The following is a 22,528-nucleotide window of genomic DNA, read 5'->3' as shown; positions in this document are numbered from 1 at the left end:
GAGTGGCGTGTGAGTGCACGTCCCTCTGTCACCCTGTGTACGGACAGACGCAGTCACGCCAGTAGGAGGGGATTGTGGGAAGGGGGTGTAACTACCAGAGGGTGTGCTCTCTCCTCTTCTCTTCTCTCTTCTTCCCGCCATCGCGGGCCCTCTTCTCCTCCAGTCCTCCCCTGCTCCGGCCACCGCTCACACACACGGGCTCCAGGTATTTCCCTTTTTTATGCCGCGACACCTCTCCCTCTCTCTTCCACTTCTCCCTCTCTCTTCCACCGCTCCCTCTCTTCCACCGCTCTCGTAATCCTTCCACTCCTCCGTTCCCCTTCCTTCTTTCTTTCTTCCCCCCTCTCTCTTTTTCCTCTGTCCTTCACCACGGTCTTCCTCCTCCCGCCGCAAACGTGTCTGCCGGTCGGCAGGCTGCCACGCCGCGCTCTCCGTCCTCCGCCATTTTGAGCTCGATGGGGGAGACGGGGGAGACTGTGGGAGAAACTTTTCTCGGGCTACCGAAGAGTTCCCTCGGCTCCCTGTTGCTCATCTTCTCCCTCGCTCGTTCTCTCTCTCTCTCCCTCTCTCTCCCCCCCTATGCCTCTCTGTCCCTCCCTCCCTCTCTCTCTCTCTCTCTCTCTCTCTCTCTCTGTCTCTATCTCTCTCTCTATCTCTCTCTCTCTGTCTCTCTGCTTTAATGCAGACTCTTCTGACAGAGTAGGGTAAACAGACTTTCTCGTGACACGTCGAACAGAACAGGTGTCTCTTTGTCGACTGGAAGGAGAGAGAGGGGGACACAGGCCTTTCCCTGGGTTACTTTTAGATTGCGACCTCAAGAGGGTGACCCGAGGCCGCGGCGTTGCCGGTCTCGTCGCCCATGGGTCAACCAGCGGGCCGCTCGGCTAAAGTGGCAGTGGAAGGCCGCACCCACAGGTGCACCGAGACACGCCGGCGAGGGTTGATATGAGGGGAATGTTGACTCTTTTTCCTTCACCCTGTACATGGTGTTTGCACTTTCTGCCGGCCGCCGGAGGACAGGGTTAGTTGTTGTGTTGCGGTTGCTTCACAGGCGTACGTGTTGCACTCGTGCCTCTGTGTGTTCCCGCTGTTGCTGGGAGATGTCACTGTGTGTTCGCCTCGACACATTGTCTCTGTGCACGACTGTAGCCAATATCCTCTACGGTTGTCTCTGTGCACGACTGTAGCCAATATCCTCTACGGTTGTCTCTGTGCACGACTGTAGCCAATATCCTCTACGGTTGTCTCTATGCACGACTGTAGCCAATATCCTCTACGGTTGTCTCTGTGCACGACTGTAGCCAATATCCTCTACGGTTGTCTCTGTGCACGACTGTAGCCATTATCCTCTACGGTTGTCTCTGTGCACGACTGTAGCCAATATCCTCTACGGTTGTCTCTATGCACGACTGTAGCCAATATCCTCTACGGTTGTCTCTGTGCACGACTGTAGCCAATATCCTCTACGGTTGTCTCTGTGCACGACTGTAGCCAATATCCTCTACGGTTGTCTCTATGCACGACTGTAGCCAATATCCTCTACGGTTGACAGGAGACCAAAGCAGAAATGAAACCGAGGCGGACATGAGAAACGGGCGACACTCTAACATGTCGATGGACAGGGTGCGACAAAAAAAGAAAAAGTATAATATCAAACCGTAGTTGAACCGGATTGAGTAGACCGATATTTCCCGCATGATTGTACACGCAGAATTGTCGATAGATCATCGCCGGGGTGTGCCTTTGCCGTTGAAACCAAACAACGAACAATTAATGGTGTTTATCGGCGAATTGAGTGACTGACTTATCACCTATAACCTCACGAAAGCCACAGTCCGGTACGGCCTCTTTCATTTTTCGACCTCGGCAGTCAGAAACCGTGTGAATACAAGCGAGATATGAACGCTGTGCAACACTTTGTAGACAAAACAGGATATGTAAATAAAACACACAGCGATTAGATAGCTAAACATAGTTTTGCAGGGGGAAATTCGATGCAGATTGGATTATCTCAAGTGTGCGATTATAAATCCCATAACTAGATTGCCTATATTTAACCCTTTCACTGCCATACTACAGAATGGTTAACCCTTTCACTGTGACATTACAGAAGGTTAACCCTTTCACTGCCACACTACAAAAGGGTCATCCCTTTTACTACCACGGTTAACCGTCTGTAGTGTGCTAGTGAAAGGTTAACCTTCTGTAGTGTGCTAGTGAAAGGTTAACCTTCTGTAGTGTGGTAGTGAAAGGGTTAATAGCTCCACCGAAAAAGGGGGTCGGTGTAAAGATGGCGCCTGGGTGCCACGTCATTGTGAAGCGGTGAGGAAGGGCAGAGACCCTCCTCTTCTTCCCTTTTCCCTTTGCCCCTCTCACGATGCGTAAACACTTCACGAGGCGACATTCAAATCACCTATTATTATTTCTTTCAATTGTTCAGCTTCTGGCTGCGATGCGTTGTACATGAATTGGCAAAAAAATAAAGTCACAGAGGTCGGTGTGAGAAAGAGCGCAGAGAGGAAAATGTTATGAGACAGAGAGAGCAAGAAAGAAAGAGAGAGAGAGAGGGAGAGAAAGAGAGAGAGAGGAGTAGAGCTCTTTCCCCGCCCCTCTGTTATCCTCAGATGAACTTATCATATTGCCTCATAGTGTGTGCTTCTGTGTTTTTCTCGTGGAGGCAGCCAGGCTAACTTCCTGCATTCAGCCTCTACTCTGCTGATTGGCTGATACATCTCGGCTCTCCTCGGCCGGGGCTGCAGCACGGCAACAGGAAGTACCCCTGCTCTCGCAGGAAGCGGTGGCTGTTTCATCCTAACGCACACAAGTGCGCACAAACACGCGTGTGCTGTACAACCCCTACTGTATATATTCACGCTCCACAAGTATTTGGAACGAGGGACATTCCTTTCACACCATGTATGTACATGTTTGTTTATGGTCATGTGTGTGTGGGCGTGCAGTCATACCTGCATGTGTGTGTGTGTGTGTGTGTGTGTATGAGCATGCACACATATGTGAGCGACAGCCAAACATGTGTGCGGCACCACGGGATGCCATGATACACACAGTACTACAGCCCAAGTGGGCGAGCAGCAACACGTTCAGAGAGCACGCCAGGCATCGGAGCTAACAGAAACACGCGGAACCGTGGCAACCACAGATGTGATCAGCAGATCACAGAGAGAGAGAGAGAGAGAGAGAGAGAGAGAGAGAGAGAGAGAGAGAGAGAGAGAGAGAGAGAGAGAGAGAGAGAGAGAGAGAGAGAGAGAGAGAGAGAGAGAGAGAGAGAGAGAGAGAGAGAGAGAGAGAGAGAGAGAGAGAGAGAGAGAAATAACGTAGTTACCAGCCAATCTGAGGTATTGGTAAAATGATTGGTGAGCACAGGGAGAGCTAATACAATGTACTCCTCCTCTGTTTTAGCCTGGACAATATTTTCCTCTCATCTATCTTCAGACACTGATCCCAGCTCAGCTTAGCATGTATATGCATGTGAGCGCTTGTATCGGTGTGTACAGTACAGTACTTCCTGTCCCCTGGCCTATGAGACGGAGAAGCTGTATATATAATAAGCCAAGTCTAGTCATTTGGATATTTTTTTTTAACATTTAGACTATAGCAACTGTTCGTTGTTATTGTTCAAAGCTCCTTTCATGTGTAGAGAGACATGTGTAGTCTCTCTCTCTCTCTCTCTCTCTCTCTCTTTCTCTCTCTCTCTCTCTCTCTCTCTGTGTGTTTGTGTTTTTTGTGTGTGCATGTATGTCTGTGTGTGTGAGTGTATGTGTGTGTATGTGCTTTCCTTGGTAATGAGGATATACAGAACATCAGAGTGGGCACCGTGCCAAGTGGGTACGGAAGAGGCTCAGCCCCCCCCCCCCCCCCTCCTTCCTTCATCCTTTAATGTAGAAAGCATGCATTCCTTGGGGAACAGGGGCAACGATGAAAAAGCTGGCACGACATTATCACCAGAGTATTCTGTCTGAGGACGAGCCACCCGCCTCCGATCCGACAGACGCTATCTCCCACCGTCGAGGACGACTGGAGGAGATGCGACGTTAAAGAAAACGCCATTGTAACGATTCACTTTTTTAATTACTGCCTTTTCTCTATTGTGCCCATTCATTGTGTGGCATACTTCCTCTGCCAACTCTACCCCTCCCTCCATCCCTCCACCCCTCCCTCCTCTTTGCCCATTGCCACCAACCCCCCCCTCCCCCTCCTCTACCACCTCCTTCCTCCCTCATTGAAATTCTGCCTGGCACACAGACACTGCCCATTCTTGGCAGAGAGAGAGAGAGAGAGAGAGAGAGAGAGAGAGAGAGAGAGAGAGAGAAGAGAGAGAGAGAGAGACAGGGAGAGAGACAGGGACAGGGAGAGAGAGAGAAAGAAACCTACAAGAACCTGCACCAATCGTCTGGTGTCCCCGCCGTTGTGTCTGTGCCAGAGCGTACCTCCCGCGTCGTGGACCGAGGGACCCCGCCTCTGCTTCCGGTGAATATCTGCTCCGAAATTGTGAGGAGTGTTTTGTTGGCAACCCGGGCGCGCCGTGTGTGTTCGGGGATTCACTAATTAATTTGCGTGTGTGTTTACGTGGTCCGGATGGGACGCGAGGCGTGAACCGTCCAGCGTGGCAGAGAGGGAGCTAAGGCCTATTGTTTCACACGTTTAAAAAAAGAAATGCTTGCCTTTGTTTTAGAGTGCTTTTGATTCACAAAGAACAGCGAGATAGAGTGATCAGGTCTTTGTGTGTGTCTGTGTGCGTGCGTGTGTGTGTTTTGTAACAGCACAGCAGTTGTTTAAAGATGTTGGAGGATTATCACGGCTGCGTGCCGTGAACAGACGTTGACAATTCAGTGCGGCAGCCATCTTGTATCTGTGCATTCAACTTAGTCCAAGTAAGAGGGGAGAGTTAGTTGGAACACAACAACTAGTTTTTATTGTCTTTGGGTGTTGCTGTGAGTTGCAAGTTCCAAACGTGGGTTCAGGTTATCAGTGGAGAAAGTCACACATTTATTTAAAATTTTATAAAAAAAAATTATAATCTACCCCACATCTTTTCAGTTAAGTCTCCTAAAAAGTTGTCCCATTTCAAAATGGTGGCAGTGTTCTGAGCATGACCTTGTTATAACAAAAACATTTAATGTTGCATATCTGAAAGTGATGCAGTCCTATTTCTTTTTCTTTGAACCCACAGGCAAAAGCACTAAAAACTAATGCTCACAGTCTTCACAGGTGTTGCAAATATACAGTAATGTATAATGTATATACAGTCACAAACAAACAACAAAACAAAAAATAAATCCGTCCCGGCGGGGGACACCGTAGGCCGACTACTAGCCTACCACTAGAGCAGGAAATCAACTCCAGAAAAACATTTCCTGATTGGCCCCACACCAGAGGAGGGCAGAAGAAGACGGGGCACATATTTTGCGGGTTGCATAGAATGCCGCTACCCTAACGAGGACATACAGTAGAGTCATTCATCTGTGACTCTGCCCTGACGGGATGCGCAGACAGATCGTGTGATAAATGGATGAGATTAACTCAACGGGCTGCATTTCTTTCACGTTCCCCCCGTCTCTTCACCGCAAGGCTCGTCTCTAGACCGCCCCGCGGGGCTTACGTCACACTTTTTACCACTTCCGAACAGAGGAGCCGATTCGCACCATTAGAGCGTTGTGTGGGGGCCTCGTTGTATCTCGTAGACCGAGTCCACAGCCGCCGGGGTCGGGAGCCCGAAAGAACCCACATGACTGACCTTGAGGCCTTAAAGATCCAGTACAACATTGTGTTTTAATTCAAGTCATACATTGCTTATTGTGGCCCGTTAATGTCATGTGTATCATGTATTTCCAGCTTCAGTATGTATCTTTGATTTGTTCCAAGTGTTTTAATTCGCCCTCTCTGAGCACAGCCAACTCTCGGTATGTTGAGGAGGCGTGGCCTTCTGTTCACTAGACACTATAGATGCTTGACTATTAACTCATTCACGGCCAGCAGCTTTTGCCATCTGCACTGTTTGGCGCCAGCGTTAATGACTATTTTAGCTATGTTTGCAGACCCATCGTGTGTTCTGTATTATAGCTATGGAGACAATAGTATGGCTCATTTTACAGGAATTGTTCATAGTCCATTACTGACTAATCAGCTAATTTCTACACACTGTAGTTTGTTACACGCTAAACAGCGCCCGATTTCCGGAATAATCCAGTCTTTTTCCATAGATCGCGAGATAGGACTCATTATATGCAATAAGCCCGAATCGTTCTGGTTGATTCCCTGAAACCCCAAATACTCCCAAATCAGGTATACTGTATAACATGTACATATGTACCTTCACAAAATCATCAAGGGGGTGGGGGGTAGTCTTACCCCGAAAATCCGATCGTTAGAAAACGCTTGGTTTATGTCCGGTAAAAGTAAGCTACTGTGATCGTTACAGAAACTTGTTTCAGGTTCGGTAAAATAGACATAGGGGGTCCTTACCTTAGCCAGGAGGTACTCCAAAAAGAATAATTCCAATGATCCCATCGGTGATCGTGATTACTCGTTTATACGTAATTACACGTGTTTACGGGACACTATAGGTTTTGAGGCAAGCAGATCTGCTAGCGATTGCTTTGCAGGAGCTCCTCCCCCACAGAGCGAGTCTCGATAGTCCATTTCATTCATTGCCTCTCCTGTTCCCTTTCTATCAGAGTTCAAAAGGTAGGCGATACTGCCACCTGGTGATATTTAATCGTCATTGCAATTCCAACGTAGGTAGATGAATCATAGACAGCTAGATGGCTCCGGCTGACCGTATAGAACAGGGATCAAAGGAAAATATCAAAGGATCAAAACCCGAGTATACTCGGGTTTCTGGCACTCAACCGTTGGCGAGATAACCCGACTATACTCGGGTATGGCCGTGAAAGAGTTAAGGACTCTGTGGCTTCCCTGAGCGCCACTCGTGTGGCTGGTGGGCCAATCAGAGCGGCTAGAAGTATATAAAAATATATCGCAATATTCGCGATATATCGAGTATCGTGATACTATTGTATCACGGCTCAAGTATCGCGATAGTATCGTATCGTGAGGTCTCTGGCGATTCCCACCCCTGTGTAGTGGATGCAAAGCTATTAGCTTAGACTGTGATGTGTGATCAGATTTGTGGTGGTGTACGTAGAGAATGGGAAGGGCACAACAAGCGACACCACTGATTAGCGTTGCTATCTCAGCTAACGTTACATAAGTTACATAAATTACTACCATTAGCATTGATAGCTAGTTAACGCTAGCCAACGTTTGCAACATCGATAATATGTGCAACATGCTGCTCACAGCCCTCCAGGCGTTGCCGTTCATATCTCGGCCACGGTGAGACCTGTTAGACAGGTCGTACAAACAAGGTTTGTCTGAGAACTGACACATTTTCTTTTATTCTCCATTATTGATTGGTTTGTTTTGCTGTTGATTTCTCTTTAGATACCTCAGAATTGTAATCCCTCCATTTGATTGGTGCGTCGACAACAAGGTGACGTTGATGTTGGTGCGCTCTGCTGGCTAGAGTTGAAACCTTTTCAACGGAGAGCACCTGAAAAAGCGCAGCTTCAAAAACACGAGGCGCATTGTTTGTAGGAGATGTGCACCTGTTGCGACAAAACCATTGAAAACAATAGAAAAAATATGCAGACGCATTAAAAAATTACTCGAAGTTCTGGATGGTTTCTGAACAAACCGGAAAGCAAGCGGGGTCTTGAAACCAAAAAGTTTTAATCCACACCACAGAGTGTAGACCTGTCTCTATCATGGTGGTAGAGTGTAGACCTGTCTCTATCATGGTGGTAGAGTGTAGACCTGTCTCTATCATGGTGGTAGAGTGTAGATCTGTCTTTATCATGGTGGCAGAGTGTAGACCTGTCTCTATCATGGTGGTAGAGTGTAGACCTGTCTCTATCATGGTGGTAGAGTGTAGACCTGTCTCTATCATGGTGGTAGAGTGTAGAACTGTCTTTATCATGGTGGCAGAGTGTAGACCTGTCTCTATCATGGTGGTAGAGTGTAGACCTGTCTCTATCATGGTGGTAGAGTGTAGACCTGTCTCTATCATGGTGGTAGAGTGTAGACCTGTCTCTAGCATGGTGGTAGAGTGTAGACCTGTCTCAATCATGGTGGTAGAATGTAGACCTGTCTTTATCATGGTGGTAGAGTGTAGACCTGTCTCTATCATGGTGGTAGAGTGTAGACCTGTCTTTATCATGGTGGTAGAGTGTAGACCTGTCTCTATCATGGTGGTAGAGTGTAGACCTGCCTCTATCGTGGTGGTAGAGTGTAGACCTGTCTTTATCATGGTGGTAGAGTGTAGACCTGTCTCTATCATGGTAGTAGAGTGTAGACCTGTCTATCATGATGGCAGAGTGTAGACCTGTCTTTATCATGGTGGTAGAGTGTAGACCTGTCTCTATCATGGTAGTAGAGTGTAGACCTGTCTATCATGATGGCAGAGTGTAGACCTGTCTCTATCATGGTGGTAGAGTGTAGACCTGTCTCTATCATGGTGGTAGAGTGTAGACCTGTCTCTATCATGGTGGTAGAGTGTAGACCTGTCTCTAGCATGGTGGTAGAGTGTAGACCTGTCTTTAACATGGTGGTATAGTGTAGACCTGTCTCTATCATGGTGGTAGAGTGTAGACCTGTCTCTATCATGGTGGTAGAGTGTAGACCTGTCTCTAGCATGGTGGTAGAGTGTAGACCTGTCTTTATCATGGTGGTAGAGTGTAGACCTGTCTCTATCATGGTGGTAGAGTGTAGACCTGTCTCTATCATGGTGGTAGAGTGTAGACCTGTCTCTAGCATGGTAGTAGAGTGTAGACCTGTCTCTAGCATGGTGGTAGAGTGTAGACCTGTCTCTATCATGGTGGTAGAGTGTAGACCTGTCTATCATGGTGGCAGAGTGTAGACCTGTCTCTATCATGGTGGTAGAGTGCAAATCTGTCTCTATCATGGTGGCAGAGTGTAGACCTGTCTCTATCATGGTGGCAGAGTGTAGACCTGTCTCTATGGTGGTAGAGTGTAGACCTGTCTCTATCATGGTGGTAGAGTGTAGACCTGTCTCTATCATGGTGGTAGAGTGTAGACCTGTCTCTATCATGGTGGTAGAGTGTAGACCTGTCTCTAGCATGGTGGTAGAGTGTAGACCTGTCTCTATCATGGTAGTAGAGTGTAGACCTGTCTCTATCATGGTGGTAGAGTGTAGACCTGTCTATCATGGTGGTAGAGTGTAGATAGTCAAGTCAAGTCAAGTCAAGAGTTTTAATTGTCACGGCATACAGGTATACAATGAAATGCGGGTGGTCTTGCCCGCAACGATGTGCAATACAGTGGTACAACATATAATAGAATCAAAAATGAAAAAACAACATTGTGCAGTAAACAGGTAACAGGTAACATGGAGTGACATCTCGGTATCTGTACATAGTTATTTACAGAGCATATGGGACATGCTAGTTAGCTTTGGTAGTGCAATACACTGTTCCTGTTATTCTAATTTAAAGTGTCCTTTCCTTTGGCCATAAGTGTGCGTGTGTGCGACATGAGTGTGTGCCCGCTCATGTTAAAGTGTTAAGTGGCTGCTCGTGTGTGAGCGTGCACAGCGTGCGTGTCGTGTGTGTGTTCATGTGTGCTTGTGTGTGGACTCTACCACCATGATGTCTCTATCATCGTGGTAGAGTGTAGACCTGTCTCTATCATGGTGGTAGAGTGTAGACCTGTCTCTATCATGGTGGTAGAGTGTAGACCTGTCTCTAGCATGGTAGTAGAGTGCAAATCTGTCTCTATCATGGTGGTAGAGTGTAGACCTGTCTCTATCATGGTGGTAGAGTGTAGACCTGTCTATCATGGTAGTAGAGTGTAGACCTGTCTATCATGGTGGTAGAGTGTAGACCTGTCTCTATCATGGTGGTAGAGTGTAGACCTGCCTCTATCATGGTGGTAGAGTGTAGACCTGTCTCTATCATGGTGGTAGAGTGTAGACCTGTCTTTATCATGGTGGTAGAGTGTAGACCTGTCTATCATGGTGGCAGAGTGTAGACCTGTCTATCATGGTGGTAGAGTGTAGACCTGTCTCTATCATGGTGGTAGAGTGTAGACCTGTCTAGCATGGTGGTAGAGTGCAAATCTGTCTCTATCATGGTGGTAGAGTGCAAATCTGTCTCTATCATGGTAGTAGAGTGTAGACCTGTCTCTATCATGGTGGTAGAGTGTAGACCTGTCTCTATCATGGTGACAGAGTGTAGACCTATCTCTATCATGGTGGTAGAGTGTAGACCTGTCTATCATGGTGGCAGAGTGTAGACCTGTCTCTATCATGGTGGTAGAGTGTAGACCTGTCTCTATCATGGTGACAGAGTGTAGACCTGTCTCTATCATGGTGGTAGAGTGTAGACCTGTCTATCATGGTGGCAGAGTGTAGACCTGTCTCTATCATGGTGGTAGAGTGCAAATCTGTCTCTATCATGGTGGCAGAGTGTAGACCTGTCTCTATCATGGTGGCAGAGTGTAGACCTGTCTCTATCATGGTGGTAGAGTGTAGACCTGCCTCTATCATGGTGGTAGAGTGTAGACCTGTCTCTATCATGGTGGCAGAGTGCAAATCTGTCTCTATCATGGTGGTAGAGTGTAAACCTGTCTCTATCGTGGTGGTAGAGTGTAGACCTGTCTCTATCATGGTGGTAGAGTGTAGAGCTGTCTCTATCATGGTGGCAGATTGTAGACCTGTCTCTATCATGGTGGTAGATATGTCTCTATCATGGTGGCAGAGTGTAGATATGTCTCTATCATGGTGACAGAGTGTAGACCTGTCTCTATCATGGTGGTAGAGTGCAAATCTGTCTCTATCATGGTGGCAGAGTGTAGACCTGTCTCTATCATGGTGGCAGAGTGTAGACCTGTCTCTATCATGGTGGTAGAGTGTAGACCTGCCTCTATCATGGTGGTAGAGTGTAGACCTGTCTCTATCGTGTTGGTAGAGTGTAAACCTGTCTCTATCATGGTGGTAGAGTGTAGACCTGTCTCTATCATGGTGGTAGAGTGTAGACCTGTCTCTATCATGGTGGTAGAGTGTAGACCTGTCTCTATCATGGTGGTAGAGTGTAGACCTGTCTCTATCATGGTGGTAGAGTGTAGACCTGTCTCTATCATGGTGGTAGAGTGTAGACCTGTCTCTATCGTGGTGGTAGAGTGTAGACCTGTCTTTATCATGGTGGTAGAGTGTAGACCTGTCTCTATCATGGTGGTAGAGTGTAGACCTGTCTCTATCATGGTGGCAGAGTGCAAATCTGTCTCTATCATGGTGGTAGAGTGTAAACCTGTCTCTATCGTGGTGGTAGAGTGTAGACCTGTCTCTATCATCGTGGTAGAGTGTAGAGCTGTCTCTATCATGGTGGCAGATTGTAGACCTGTCTCTATCATGGTGGTAGATATGTCTCTATCATGGTGGCAGAGTGTAGATATGTCTCTATCATGGTGACAGAGTGTAGACCTGTCTCTATCATGGTGGCAGAGTGTAGACCTGTCTCTATCATGGTAACAGAGTGTAGACCTGTCTCTATCATGGTGGTAGAGTGTAGAACTGTCTCTATCATGGTGGCAGAGTGTGTAGAGCATGGTGGTAGAGTGTGGGAGGTTATAATCTGAGGGGAGAACTCAATTTAAAAGTTCTTAGTGTACGCACTACCATGAGAAGACACTGCATCTCAATATGTGGAGTGAAACTGTGGAACAGTCTGAATGTGGTGCTAAAGCAATGTCCAAATATGAGACAATTCAATCTGATTTATAAGGAAATTATGTTCACGAGGTACAGGGATGAGGAAGGGACTTGATATTCACGGGTGTTTACATTTTTATTTGATTTCTTTCATGTTTTACATATATAATTTTTTTTAGTTTTGTTTTGCATAATATATTTGTTTTGAAATGTTTTAAATTAGTACACTCAGTAGTGGAAAAGGAGTAGGATTAAATAAGTGTATACTTCTTCCTACTCCTTTTCGAACATGTAAATTGAGTTATGTTTTGATTTTGTTTAGTTATTTATTTTGTTTGAGTTATGTTTTGATTTTGTTTAGTTATTTATTTTGTTTGTATTAATTTACATGTTCGAAATAAAGATTTCAAATCAAAATCAAGTGTATGTCACTAGCATGGTTGTACACATTTATTTGTAAGGCCCGACAACACACGTTAATGTCCCCATGGGCCGGACACGTCTTATTTAAACAAGTCAAGAAGCAACATCACAATAAATCAAGAACAAAACAAAAACACCATAAAGTCAATTTCTTTTTAAATAAATCTTGTAGAGTGTAGATATGTCACTACTAGCATGGTGGTAGAGTGTAGACCTGCCTCTAGCATGGTGGTAGAGTGTGTATAGATCTGTCGCTAGCATGGTGGCAGAGTGTATACATCTGCCTCTAGCATGGTGGCAGAGTGTGTATAGATCTGTCTCTGGCATGGTGGCAGAGTTGGGCATCATGCCAACCTACCCCCACCCCCCCTGTCTGTCTGGTGTCCTGTAATCAGACTAGCAGGGTCTCTCGCATGCTAACGAGGGGATGGTCTGGACCACATCTCAGGGGCTGTGCCTGCATGCTAATTTATGCAAAGCAGTCCGCCCCCTCGCCCCTTTTCTCTGTCTACCCCCAGCCCAGGCCTGGCATTTAGTCTGGCACTTATTAACCCCTCCATCGCTGCCATGCCAAGGGATCTGTCGTGTGGCTGCTGCGCTACCCTCCCTCCCATCACAGTTTAGCCTGCACACTCCTGGAGATTAGCAAGGTTGTGGTAAGAGTAGGGAAGCATTTGAAAGAGTAGTTATTGGATGAGGTCATTTAATGTCCTTGGAATTTTTGTCGTCTACAATGAGGCCACATTAAGTACAGTACTTAGCCTACCCCGAAGATTTGTCCATATTTAACAGAACTAAAGCTCTTAACAATAGTAGCAACATTACATGAATATGGATTTGTTTCCTTAATGTAAGCTATTTTCCAGCTGTTTGGTCAATGTGCGGCTCAGGATAGAGGATATTATTTCTCTTTCAGTCAGTTCCTTTAATAGTGTTTTTCGGCCGGAGGCTTCATTGCGTTGATGCACCATCTCAGTCTCGCTCGCCACAAGCGTCATTCCCACTTCATCTCTAGAATATAATCTCAGTTCCTCCATCCAGTAGAGTGTTTAGAGTCCTATACAGCGGGGGGGGGGGGGGGGGGGGGGGACGACGACGACGACAACGACGGACGACTGAAAGGTACGTGTTACAATGTCTTAAAGCAGACCTAAAATGGCCGATGCGCGAGGCGCCATTTTGTGTTGCCTTGTTTTGTTTAGGGAGCAGAATCCCAGCTTTGTGTTCAATCGGAGGCAGCTGATGGCAGCCATATTTGCAGGCATCTGTGTGTGTACCTCCGTCTGAGGAGCGGCAGGCAGCCTACACAGGGCTAGCCCGCTGGAATGAGCTCAGTTTTTGGCAAAAACGGAAACAAATTCCTGGCAGAGTCGAGCTGCTTTTTTTTTTCTCTTTCGATCACATGCCAGAGTCTCAGGAAGCCAGTGAGTTATTTCTTGGGCTTTCACACATTAGCGCTCTCACTTTTCGATGCTTGCTCACCATTATTTGTTATTTTTGTGCGTTGTTTTTGTTTTTATTTATATTTTTCTTTGGGCGGGGGGAGAGTATTCAGAATCACATCAAAAGGCTTTGGCTATGCCAGGATTTGGAGATGTGCCAGTGAGTCCATGTCTCTCTCGGGGTCTTTCTCTTCTATCAAAGTGTTAAAACGTTTCTCAGCTTCTTGGCTCGTCTCGAAGACTGGAAGTCATTAGGCAGCTTTTCCTCCACAAGTCCTTATTTTGAACGTCTTCCAGAAGCTGATTCAAACAAATACAAAAAGGAAGATCAAGAAGGAGACGCCTCGACATTAAGACAGATGGTCTGGATCTGAGCACAGTTCCATCAGTTAAAGGAACACGCCAACATTTTGGGCAATTTGCTTACCGGTCTTCTCCAGAGAGAGACAAGAAGATAGATACCAGTTTCCTCTCTGTGCGTTCAGTAGAAAGCTATCTGGCTGCACGTTAGCCTAGCTTAGCACAATGAATGGAAGCGGACATGGCCGGTTAGCCTTCGGGAGAGGTGTTAGTTGGACAATGCCTAGGCTAACCGGCCATGTCCGCTTCCATTCATTGTGCTAAGCTAGGCTAACGTGCAGCCAGATAGCTTTCTACTGAACACACAGAGAGGAAACTGGTATCTATCATCTTGTCTCTCTCTGGAGAAGATGGTAAGCTAATTTCCCAAAATGTTGGCGTGTTCCTTTTAAAGATCCCAAATATATCAAAAATATCAAAAGATAGGACAGCAAAATTCATAACCTTATCATGCTCTTTTTTATACAGTACATGTTTGACGAAGATAACATTTGGCTAAAAGATCAACCTCTCTCTCTCTTTCTCTGTCTGTTATTGCAGGGCCGTTACCGGAGAGGATCTCTGACGTGGAAACACTGTGAAAATGCTGTTCTTGGGGCTGAGGTAGTAGATTGAATAGTTGTGGGGGTTTGTAACTTCCCTCTGAGATAACTATACAATCTACTGTCTTTCCTAAGAAGACAGCTGAGTCAGCCAACGGGGCAGCCGGTTCACCTCTGCATGAACAATCACGTTGTCCGATCAGAACTTCAAAATAAAAAAGCTTATCTTTCACCTGCAGCGTTCTTTACAACACATTGTGATACGTGATGTGATCTATATTTTTTGTAATAGAATGCCTGTACAGTGCGTATATATACCCACGTTGAATCCTTGCCCATTCCGACAGGGTTATACTATCTACCCCCGGGAAGGTGAATTGGCGAATGCATCGCAGAAGAAGAAGAAGAAGCCACACTTTGTGTACTTTGAGAAGTCATGTGAATGTGCTCCGAGTGTTTGTTTTGTTGTGTGTTCTGTTCGGGGTGAGGTAGTAGGTTGTATAGTTTAGTAGGAGGGATCACACCCTGCTCAGGCGATAACTATACAGTCTATTGCCTTCCCCGAGGAACTCGCCGACCTCTGACGACTATCGCCCCAACACAACACGCCTCTCATCACTCAACATCCTGTTTATTAACCCACGATGCCCCCCGGACAGTGGCACGAGTTGCACGTATACACACGTTGTTAAATGTGTCATTGAAAAAAATATACTAAAAACACTGTGTACATCTCAATAAAGGTTCTCCTGAAATAATGTGTCGAGTCAAATCAAGTGTGCAGAGACGTGAGGAGGAAGTGGCGTCTGGAAATGTTTTGTCAGCCATATCGTTGTGAAGCACGTGCTGAGTTTGTTAGTGAAGAGCGTCCTCTAGTGGCGCCACAAGAGACAGCCTTGGCAGGAACACCTTTGAGTGTGGATCCCGTGTCTCTTAATTAATACCTCCTCCTTTCCTCCACTACCTCCTTTCCTTCCACTATCTCTCCTTTCCTCAGTGACCTGGAGACTGATGTTCACCATCACCACCACGTTGCCTGCTGTCCCAACAGTAGAGGAGAATATATAGTTCATGATATGTCTTGTATTGTCATAAATAATAAAGTTGACCTTGATAAATGTCTTGATGAATTGAAAATGGAGGACCCTTATGTAAATAAGACAAAAGTATTTTTCTGGTCTGCATCCTCTTACCAGTTGTTAGTATTGAGCTGTACTGCATTGTACCCATTCTGCAATCTGGTAATACAGTTTTCAATCAATCATTCAGTGAGAGAAGCAGCTTAAAACATCTCCTTTGCACGACAAGCCAATCAAATGCCACACTTTATAGGTGTAAGATGACTGGACCGTCAAATAGAAGATACAACTTTCTGAAGGATAATGGGAAATATAAACATTTCAAAAGATCTTGAAAGTTCATGAGAATGAATACCTTACTACATTGACTAAAATGTCCAGTTGAGATTTACCCTACGACGTCGAAGCACAACATCCCCTCTCCTCCCTCTCTTCTCCTCTCCTCTCCGCTTCTCCATTCCTTTTCCTCACCTCCTCTGAGTTACTCTGTGGTAGGAGGCGTGCGGAGGGAGGGAAGGAGAGGAAAGGAGGGGTAATGAGGAGTAATGGAACGCACCCTCCGTCCTCAGAGGGAGCTAGTGGTGCAGGGGAGAGACACACCCTCTGGCAGAGCACCCCAAAACTCAAAGACATTTTTATTCTCGTGAACATTTGGACTCCCAAAAGGTCCCAGCAGAGTTCAGGGTGTGGCCTTTCCACCTGATCCACACGTCTCTGTGCGATTGGCCCTGAAGCCTGTTATTGATCGATCAACACCCTCGTCCCTGCGGCAACAGTCTGGCCCCATCAGGCAGCGCCTCCATATTTGAGCGTAGGCTTGCTGAATCTTTGGAATGCGGTAAGCGTAGACCACAGGGTTGACTGCTGAGTTGGCATGGGACAGCAGGATACCTGGAGATTGCACACACGTTACTCACGTTTGCATTTGGACATAATTCATTGAACATAGATTAGGATTTGTAATTACATGACTGTTGCGATAACATATATTCAGTGAATGATTAATTTGTCTATGCAATGCAGCACATACAGTATAGTGTATATGGATTGTATAGTGTAACCTAGATTGTATAGTGTCATCATTCTAGACTATAGATTGTATAGTGTCACCTAGACTATAGATTGTATAGTGTCACCTAGACTATAGATTGTATAGTGTCACCTAGACTATAGATTGTATAGTGTCACCTAGGCTATATAGATTGTATAGTGTCACATAGGCTATATAGATTGTATAGTGTCACATAGGCTAGATTGTATAGTGTCACATAGAAGACTGTACTGTATATAGGTTGTATAGTGACACCTAGGCTGTATATAGGTTGTATAGTGACACCTAGGCTGTATATAGGTTGTATAGTGACACCTAGGCTGTATATAGGTTGTATAGTGACACCTAGGCTGTATATAGGTTGTATCGTGTCACCTAGATTGTATATAGATTGTATTGTGTCACCTAGGCTGTATATAGGTTGTATAGTGTTGCCTATATTGTATAGTGTCACATAGACTGTACTGTATAGGTTGTATAGTGACACCTAGGCTGTATATAGGTTGTATAGTGTTGCCTATATTGTATCGTGTCACATAGACTGTACTGTATCGGTTATATAGTGTCACCTAGGCTAGACTACTGTATATAGGTTGTATCGTGTCACCTAGATTGTATATCGATTGTATAGTGTCACCTAGATTGTATAGTGTCACCTAGGTTGTATATAAACTGTATAGTGACACCTAGGCTGTATATAGGTTGTATCGTGTCACATAGACTGCACTGTATATCGGTTATATAGTGTCACCTAGGCTAGACTACTGTATATACACTGTATAGTGGCACCTGCCTGTATATAGACTATAGTGGCACCTGAGTGTATATAGACTATAGTGGCACCTGAGTGTATATAGACTATAGTGGCACCTGAGTGTATATAGACTATAGTGGCACCTGAGTGTATATATACTGTATAGTGGCACCTGAGTGTATATAGACTATAGTGGCACCTGAGTGTATATAGACTATAGTGGCACCTGAGTGTATATAGACTATAGTGGCACCTGAGTGTATATAGACTATAGTGGCACCTCCCTGTATATAGACTGTATAGTGGCACCTGAGTGTATATAGACTCTATAGTGGCACCTCCCTGTATATAGACTATACTGGCACCTCCCTGTATATAGACTGTATAGTGGCACCTCCCTGTATATAGACTGTATACTGGCACCTCCCTGTATATAGACTGTATACTGGCACCTCCCTGTATATAGACTCTATAGTAACACCTGAGTGTATATTGACTGTATAGTGGCACCTCCCTGTATATAGACTGTATACTGGCACCTCCCTGTATATAGACTCTATAGTGGCACCTCCCTGTATATAGACTCTATAGTGGCACCTCCCTGTATATAGACTCTATAGTAGCACCTGAGTGTATATTGACTGTATAGTGGCACCTGCCTGTATATCGATTGTATAGTGTCACCTAGATTGTATAGTGTCACCTAGGTTGTATAGTGTCACCTAGGTTGTATATAAACTGTATAGTGACACCTAGGCTGTATATAGGTTGTATCGTGTCACATAGACTGCACTGTATATCGGTTATATAGTGTCACCTAGGCTAGACTACTGTATATAGACTATAGTGGCACCTGAGTATATATAGACTATAGTGGCACCTGAGTGTATATAGACTATAGTGGCACCTGAGTGTATATAGACTATAGTGGCACCTGAGTGTATATATACTGTATAGTGGCACCTGAGTGTATATAGACTATAGTGGCACCTGAGTGTATATAGACTATAGTGGCACCTGAGTGTATATAGACTATAGTGGCACCTGAGTGTATATAGACTATAGTGGCACCTGAGTGTATATAGACTATAGTGGCACCTGAGTGTATATAGACTATAGTGGCACCTGAGTGTATATATACTGTATAGTGGCACCTGAGTGTATATAGACTATAGTGGCACCTGAGTGTATATAGACTATAGTGGCACCTGAGTGTATATAGACTATAGTGGCACCTGAGTGTATATAGACTATAGTGGCACCTGAGTGTATATAGACTATAGTGGCACCTGAGTGTATATAGACTATAGTGGCACCTGAGTGTATATAGACTATAGTGGCACCTGAGTGTATATAGACTATAGTGGCACCTGAGTGTATATAGACTCTATAGTGGCACCTGCCTGTATATAGACTCTATAGTGGCACCTCCCTGTATATAGACTGTATAGTGGCACCTCCCTGTATATAGACTGTATACTGGCACCTCCCTGTATATAGACTGTATACTGGCACCTCCCTGTATATAGACTCTATAGTAACACCTGAGTGTATATAGACTGTATAGTGGCACCTCCCTGTATATAGACTGTATAGTGGCACCTCCCTGTATATAGACTCTATAGTGGCACCTCCCTGTATATAGACTCTATAGTAGCACCTGAGTGTATATTGACTGTATAGTGGCACCTGCCTGTATATAGACTGTATACTGGCACCTCCCTGTATATAGACTGTATACTGGCACCTCCCTGTATATAGACTGTATAGTAGCACCTCCCTGTATATAGACTGTATACTGGCACCTCCCTGTATATAGACTGTATAGTAGCACCTGAGTGTATGTTAACTGTATACTGGCACCTCCCTGTATATAGACTGTATACTGGCACCTCCCTGTATATTAACTGTATACTGGCACCTCCCTGTATATAGACTGTATACTGGCACCTCCCTGTATATAGACTCTATAGTAGCACCTGAGTGTATGTTGACTGTATACTGGCACCTCCCTGTATATAGACTCTATAGTAGCACCTGAGTGTATATTAACTGTATACTGGCACCTCCCTGTATATAGACTCTATAGTAGCACCTGAGTGTATGTTGACTGTATAGTGGCACCTGCCTGTATATACGGCCCCTGGTGTTACAGCCTGGGGACCGTGGAGGAGCAGCAGACAGTTGATCAGGTGCAGGGGGATCCAGCAGCCGGCAAACAGAAAGAGCACCAGGGCAAGGGAGCAGGCCAGCCTCCTCTCCCTGAGCAGAGAGGCCCGAGCCTGGGGAAGGCTGTCCCGCAGACGCCCCTGTAGGCTCCAAAAGATCCGGACGTAGAGGAGGGTCATGACCAGCAGGGGCATCAGAACACAGCCCAGGAAGTTGAAGTACACCATGAAGGGAAGGGAGATGACGGAGAGGAAGGTGCACGGCGGCAGAGCCGAGGGAGGGGAGGCGGTGGTGTTGGTGGCAGACGCCAGGGTGGAGTAGTTACTCCAGCCGAACAGAGGCGTGAAACCCAACAGGCAGGACAGAGCCCAGCACACAGACACTGCCAGCCACGTGCGCTTCGGAGTGGCCAGCTTCTTGTATCTGAGAACAGCAGAGAGACGAGAACGAGAGCTTTATTAACACATTGTAACTCACTCAAGTGTAACAGAGTGGAATTGAACTTGGGACCATAGGATGCAGGCGGCCGCACTAACCAGCTGAGCTAAAGGGTCAGACCCGTTAGCAGGTTCTGGTTGACTGCGAATAACCTTAATTTATTCCCTACATTGAAACTCATTCTTTCCTTTACTTTCTTTTATAGCAAAAGTATACAATGGATTACAGAACTTGAAAATGACAGACACAGTATCAAGGAGAAGTGGGAAGGGGAAGCTAACTTTAGTATAACAATAGAAAACAACAACCAACTCCCAGGAGAGAATTTGAGTGGAAAAACATGGTCAAGTTCTTCATCACACCCTCACAAAAATATAGAGATGAAGGTGCAGACTTTTGGAGGGAACGCAGGAATAAAGACAATGGACAATAATCTTCCTTGCCTATATTACTACTTAGTACTTACTATGCTATTAGATTAGATTAGATTCAAATGTATTGTCATCAGTACAACTAAAATAAGTTTGCCATCCAACCAAATGTAGCAGTAAAGTGCAACAGCAATATACAGGTGATTCAATTTGGTATAAAATATATAAATGAGTACTACTGAGTGTAGTGCTAATCGGATGTATGTACAGAGTTGTAGTATAATATGTACAGTGATACAGGTATAAAGACAGTATGGTAGTAGTCATACTGGCCAGCAGTGTAACTAGTAAGAGTAGAATATGTACAGATATAGATATAGTAAAGTATATGTCTATACTATGTTTTTACTACTATGCACTCAAGACTGTAGCACTCAAGTTTCAACACTGTTTGACAAACAATGTTACTTAATAGCTGTCAGAGTTGTTATTTAGCTGTCAAGTGGCTTTGGATAAAAGCACCAGATAAATGACTAAATGTAAAGACACCAACCACTATCGAATCTTCTATTGCCCGTCCATTCTCCCACTATGGACACAAGTATACAGGTACATGGAAAGAATACTACAAGTATAGATACCTTTAAAATTTAAAGTGATGTATTTGGGGAAAATAGACTTTGATATAACGACAACAAATATATTTTTAACATATTAAGGGTGGCGACCAAAAAGGTGATTCTTGAGCAAGACACTTAACCCCTAACTGCTCCAGATGAGCAGGTTGGCACCTTGCATGGTAGCCTTCACCGTCGATGTGTGTATAAATGCAATCCATTTGACGATAGAAGGAAAGGCTTGAGGAAAGGTGGAGGAGATGGAGGTAATTGGTGAGGCTCATGAGGCCAGGATTTGTGTGACTGTGTGAAATACAGAGAGAAAATAATGTTGAAAGGACCCTTTTCACGAGTGTCATTTCTGTTCATCTGTTTTGTATTGAATTTTTTTTATAAAATTACAAAAAAAATAAACTCATCCTTTCCTCATACTTGCTATGTGAGTGTGTGTGTGTGTGTTTTTTTGTGTGTGTGTGCGTGTGCTTGTGTGTGTGTGCGTGCATGCGCTCATACCTCAGTGGCTTGTGCAGCCGCAGGTAACGGTCCACGGCGATGGCCAGCAGCGACAGCACGGACGCCTGCGTCAGAACCAGCACCACGCAGCTGAGCAGCAGGCAGAGGTCAGGGGTCACGCTCACCCAGCCGTCCAGCAGCACGGCCAGGGGCACGGCGGCCGCGCCTACCAGCAAGTCGGCGACCGCCAGCGACACCAGGAAGCAGAAGGTCGGCTCTCGGAGGGAGCCGCGGACGCCGACGCACACCGCGCACACTACCAACACGTTGCCCAGGCAACAGGCCACCGCGATCAGGACCTCCAGTGTGGTGTACACCGCCCAGCTCCATTCAGCCATCACGGAAAAGGAGATGAATAGGTAGAAAAGCAACAGGAAGAGCTGCTACAGAAATGTTATGGAAAGAGGTCCAGGGCCGTCCTAGGCCTTTGTCTCGCCTGGATGAAAGCCGTCTTCAATCCCAAGTCCAAGCTTTAGCGAACCGCGAACAATCAGACAAGTCATGAGCAGATGCTTTTTATACATGCATGTGTTCACGTGTGTGCGCCCACACACACACACGCACACACACACACACACACACACACACACACACACACACACACACACACACACACACACACACACACACACACACACACACACACACACGCTCCACTCCAAGGAGACAGCATCTGTATTCCATCAGTTGGGTCCTACCCAGACAAAAGACTGTGGGTGGCTCACTAAGCAGTGTAGTTATAATACTCTAGGTGAAGAATATTCAACATGGTTCATGCAACAGTATACAAAGAAAACAATAGGGTTTTTGTGCAGTATTGCACACAGGGGCTGTTGATGGTGAGCTGGGTGTGTGTGTGTGTGTGTGTGTGTGTGTGTGTGTGTGTGTGTGTGTGTGTGTGTGTGTGTGTGTGTGTGTGTGTGTGTGTGTGTGTGTCATGTCAGCACCACCATCTGTCTGTGAGTGGAACTTGGATTAGGCATGACATGTCTTCAAATGTATCATGCAGGTTCCATTAGGATT

General features: G+C 45.6%; 2 protein-coding genes across 2 annotated transcripts in view; both read right to left on the bottom strand.

Annotated features, from left to right (window-relative positions):
• LOC311244108 (uncharacterized protein) overlaps positions 1-532 on the bottom strand; it is a gene marked incomplete at its 5' end in the record, with an annotated part of 64,933 nt that extends 64,401 nt beyond the window's left edge. Inside the window, 2 exons of the mRNA XM_084333518.1 lie at positions 96-219; positions 396-532. Coding sequence (XP_084189644.1) covers positions 96-219; positions 396-532 — 261 coding nt within the window. The remainder of the gene's footprint in view (positions 1-95; positions 220-395) is intronic.
• A 15,739-nt stretch (positions 533-16,271) lies between these two features.
• On the bottom strand, positions 16,272-21,910 carry LOC311244350 (adenosine receptor A1; the record flags this gene model as incomplete). The annotated part of the gene is made up of 3 exons (XM_084333814.1): positions 21,506-21,910; positions 19,526-19,989; positions 16,272-16,483 (listed from the first exon to the last, which is right to left on the bottom strand). The coding sequence occupies exons 1-3, from the start codon at positions 21,841-21,843 to the stop codon at positions 16,272-16,274; spliced, it is 1,014 nt and encodes a 337-aa protein (XP_084189940.1). The 5' UTR covers positions 21,844-21,910.
• Positions 21,911-22,528: the final 618 nt, after the last annotated feature.

Source organism: Notolepis coatsorum (assembly GCF_963971535.1).
Source record: "Notolepis coatsorum genome assembly, chromosome: 17".
NCBI classification, from domain to species: domain Eukaryota; kingdom Metazoa; phylum Chordata; class Actinopteri; order Aulopiformes; family Paralepididae; genus Notolepis; species Notolepis coatsorum.
The sequence above is the reverse complement of the archived record's forward strand: the minus strand, read 5'-3'. Positions and strand labels throughout refer to the sequence as shown.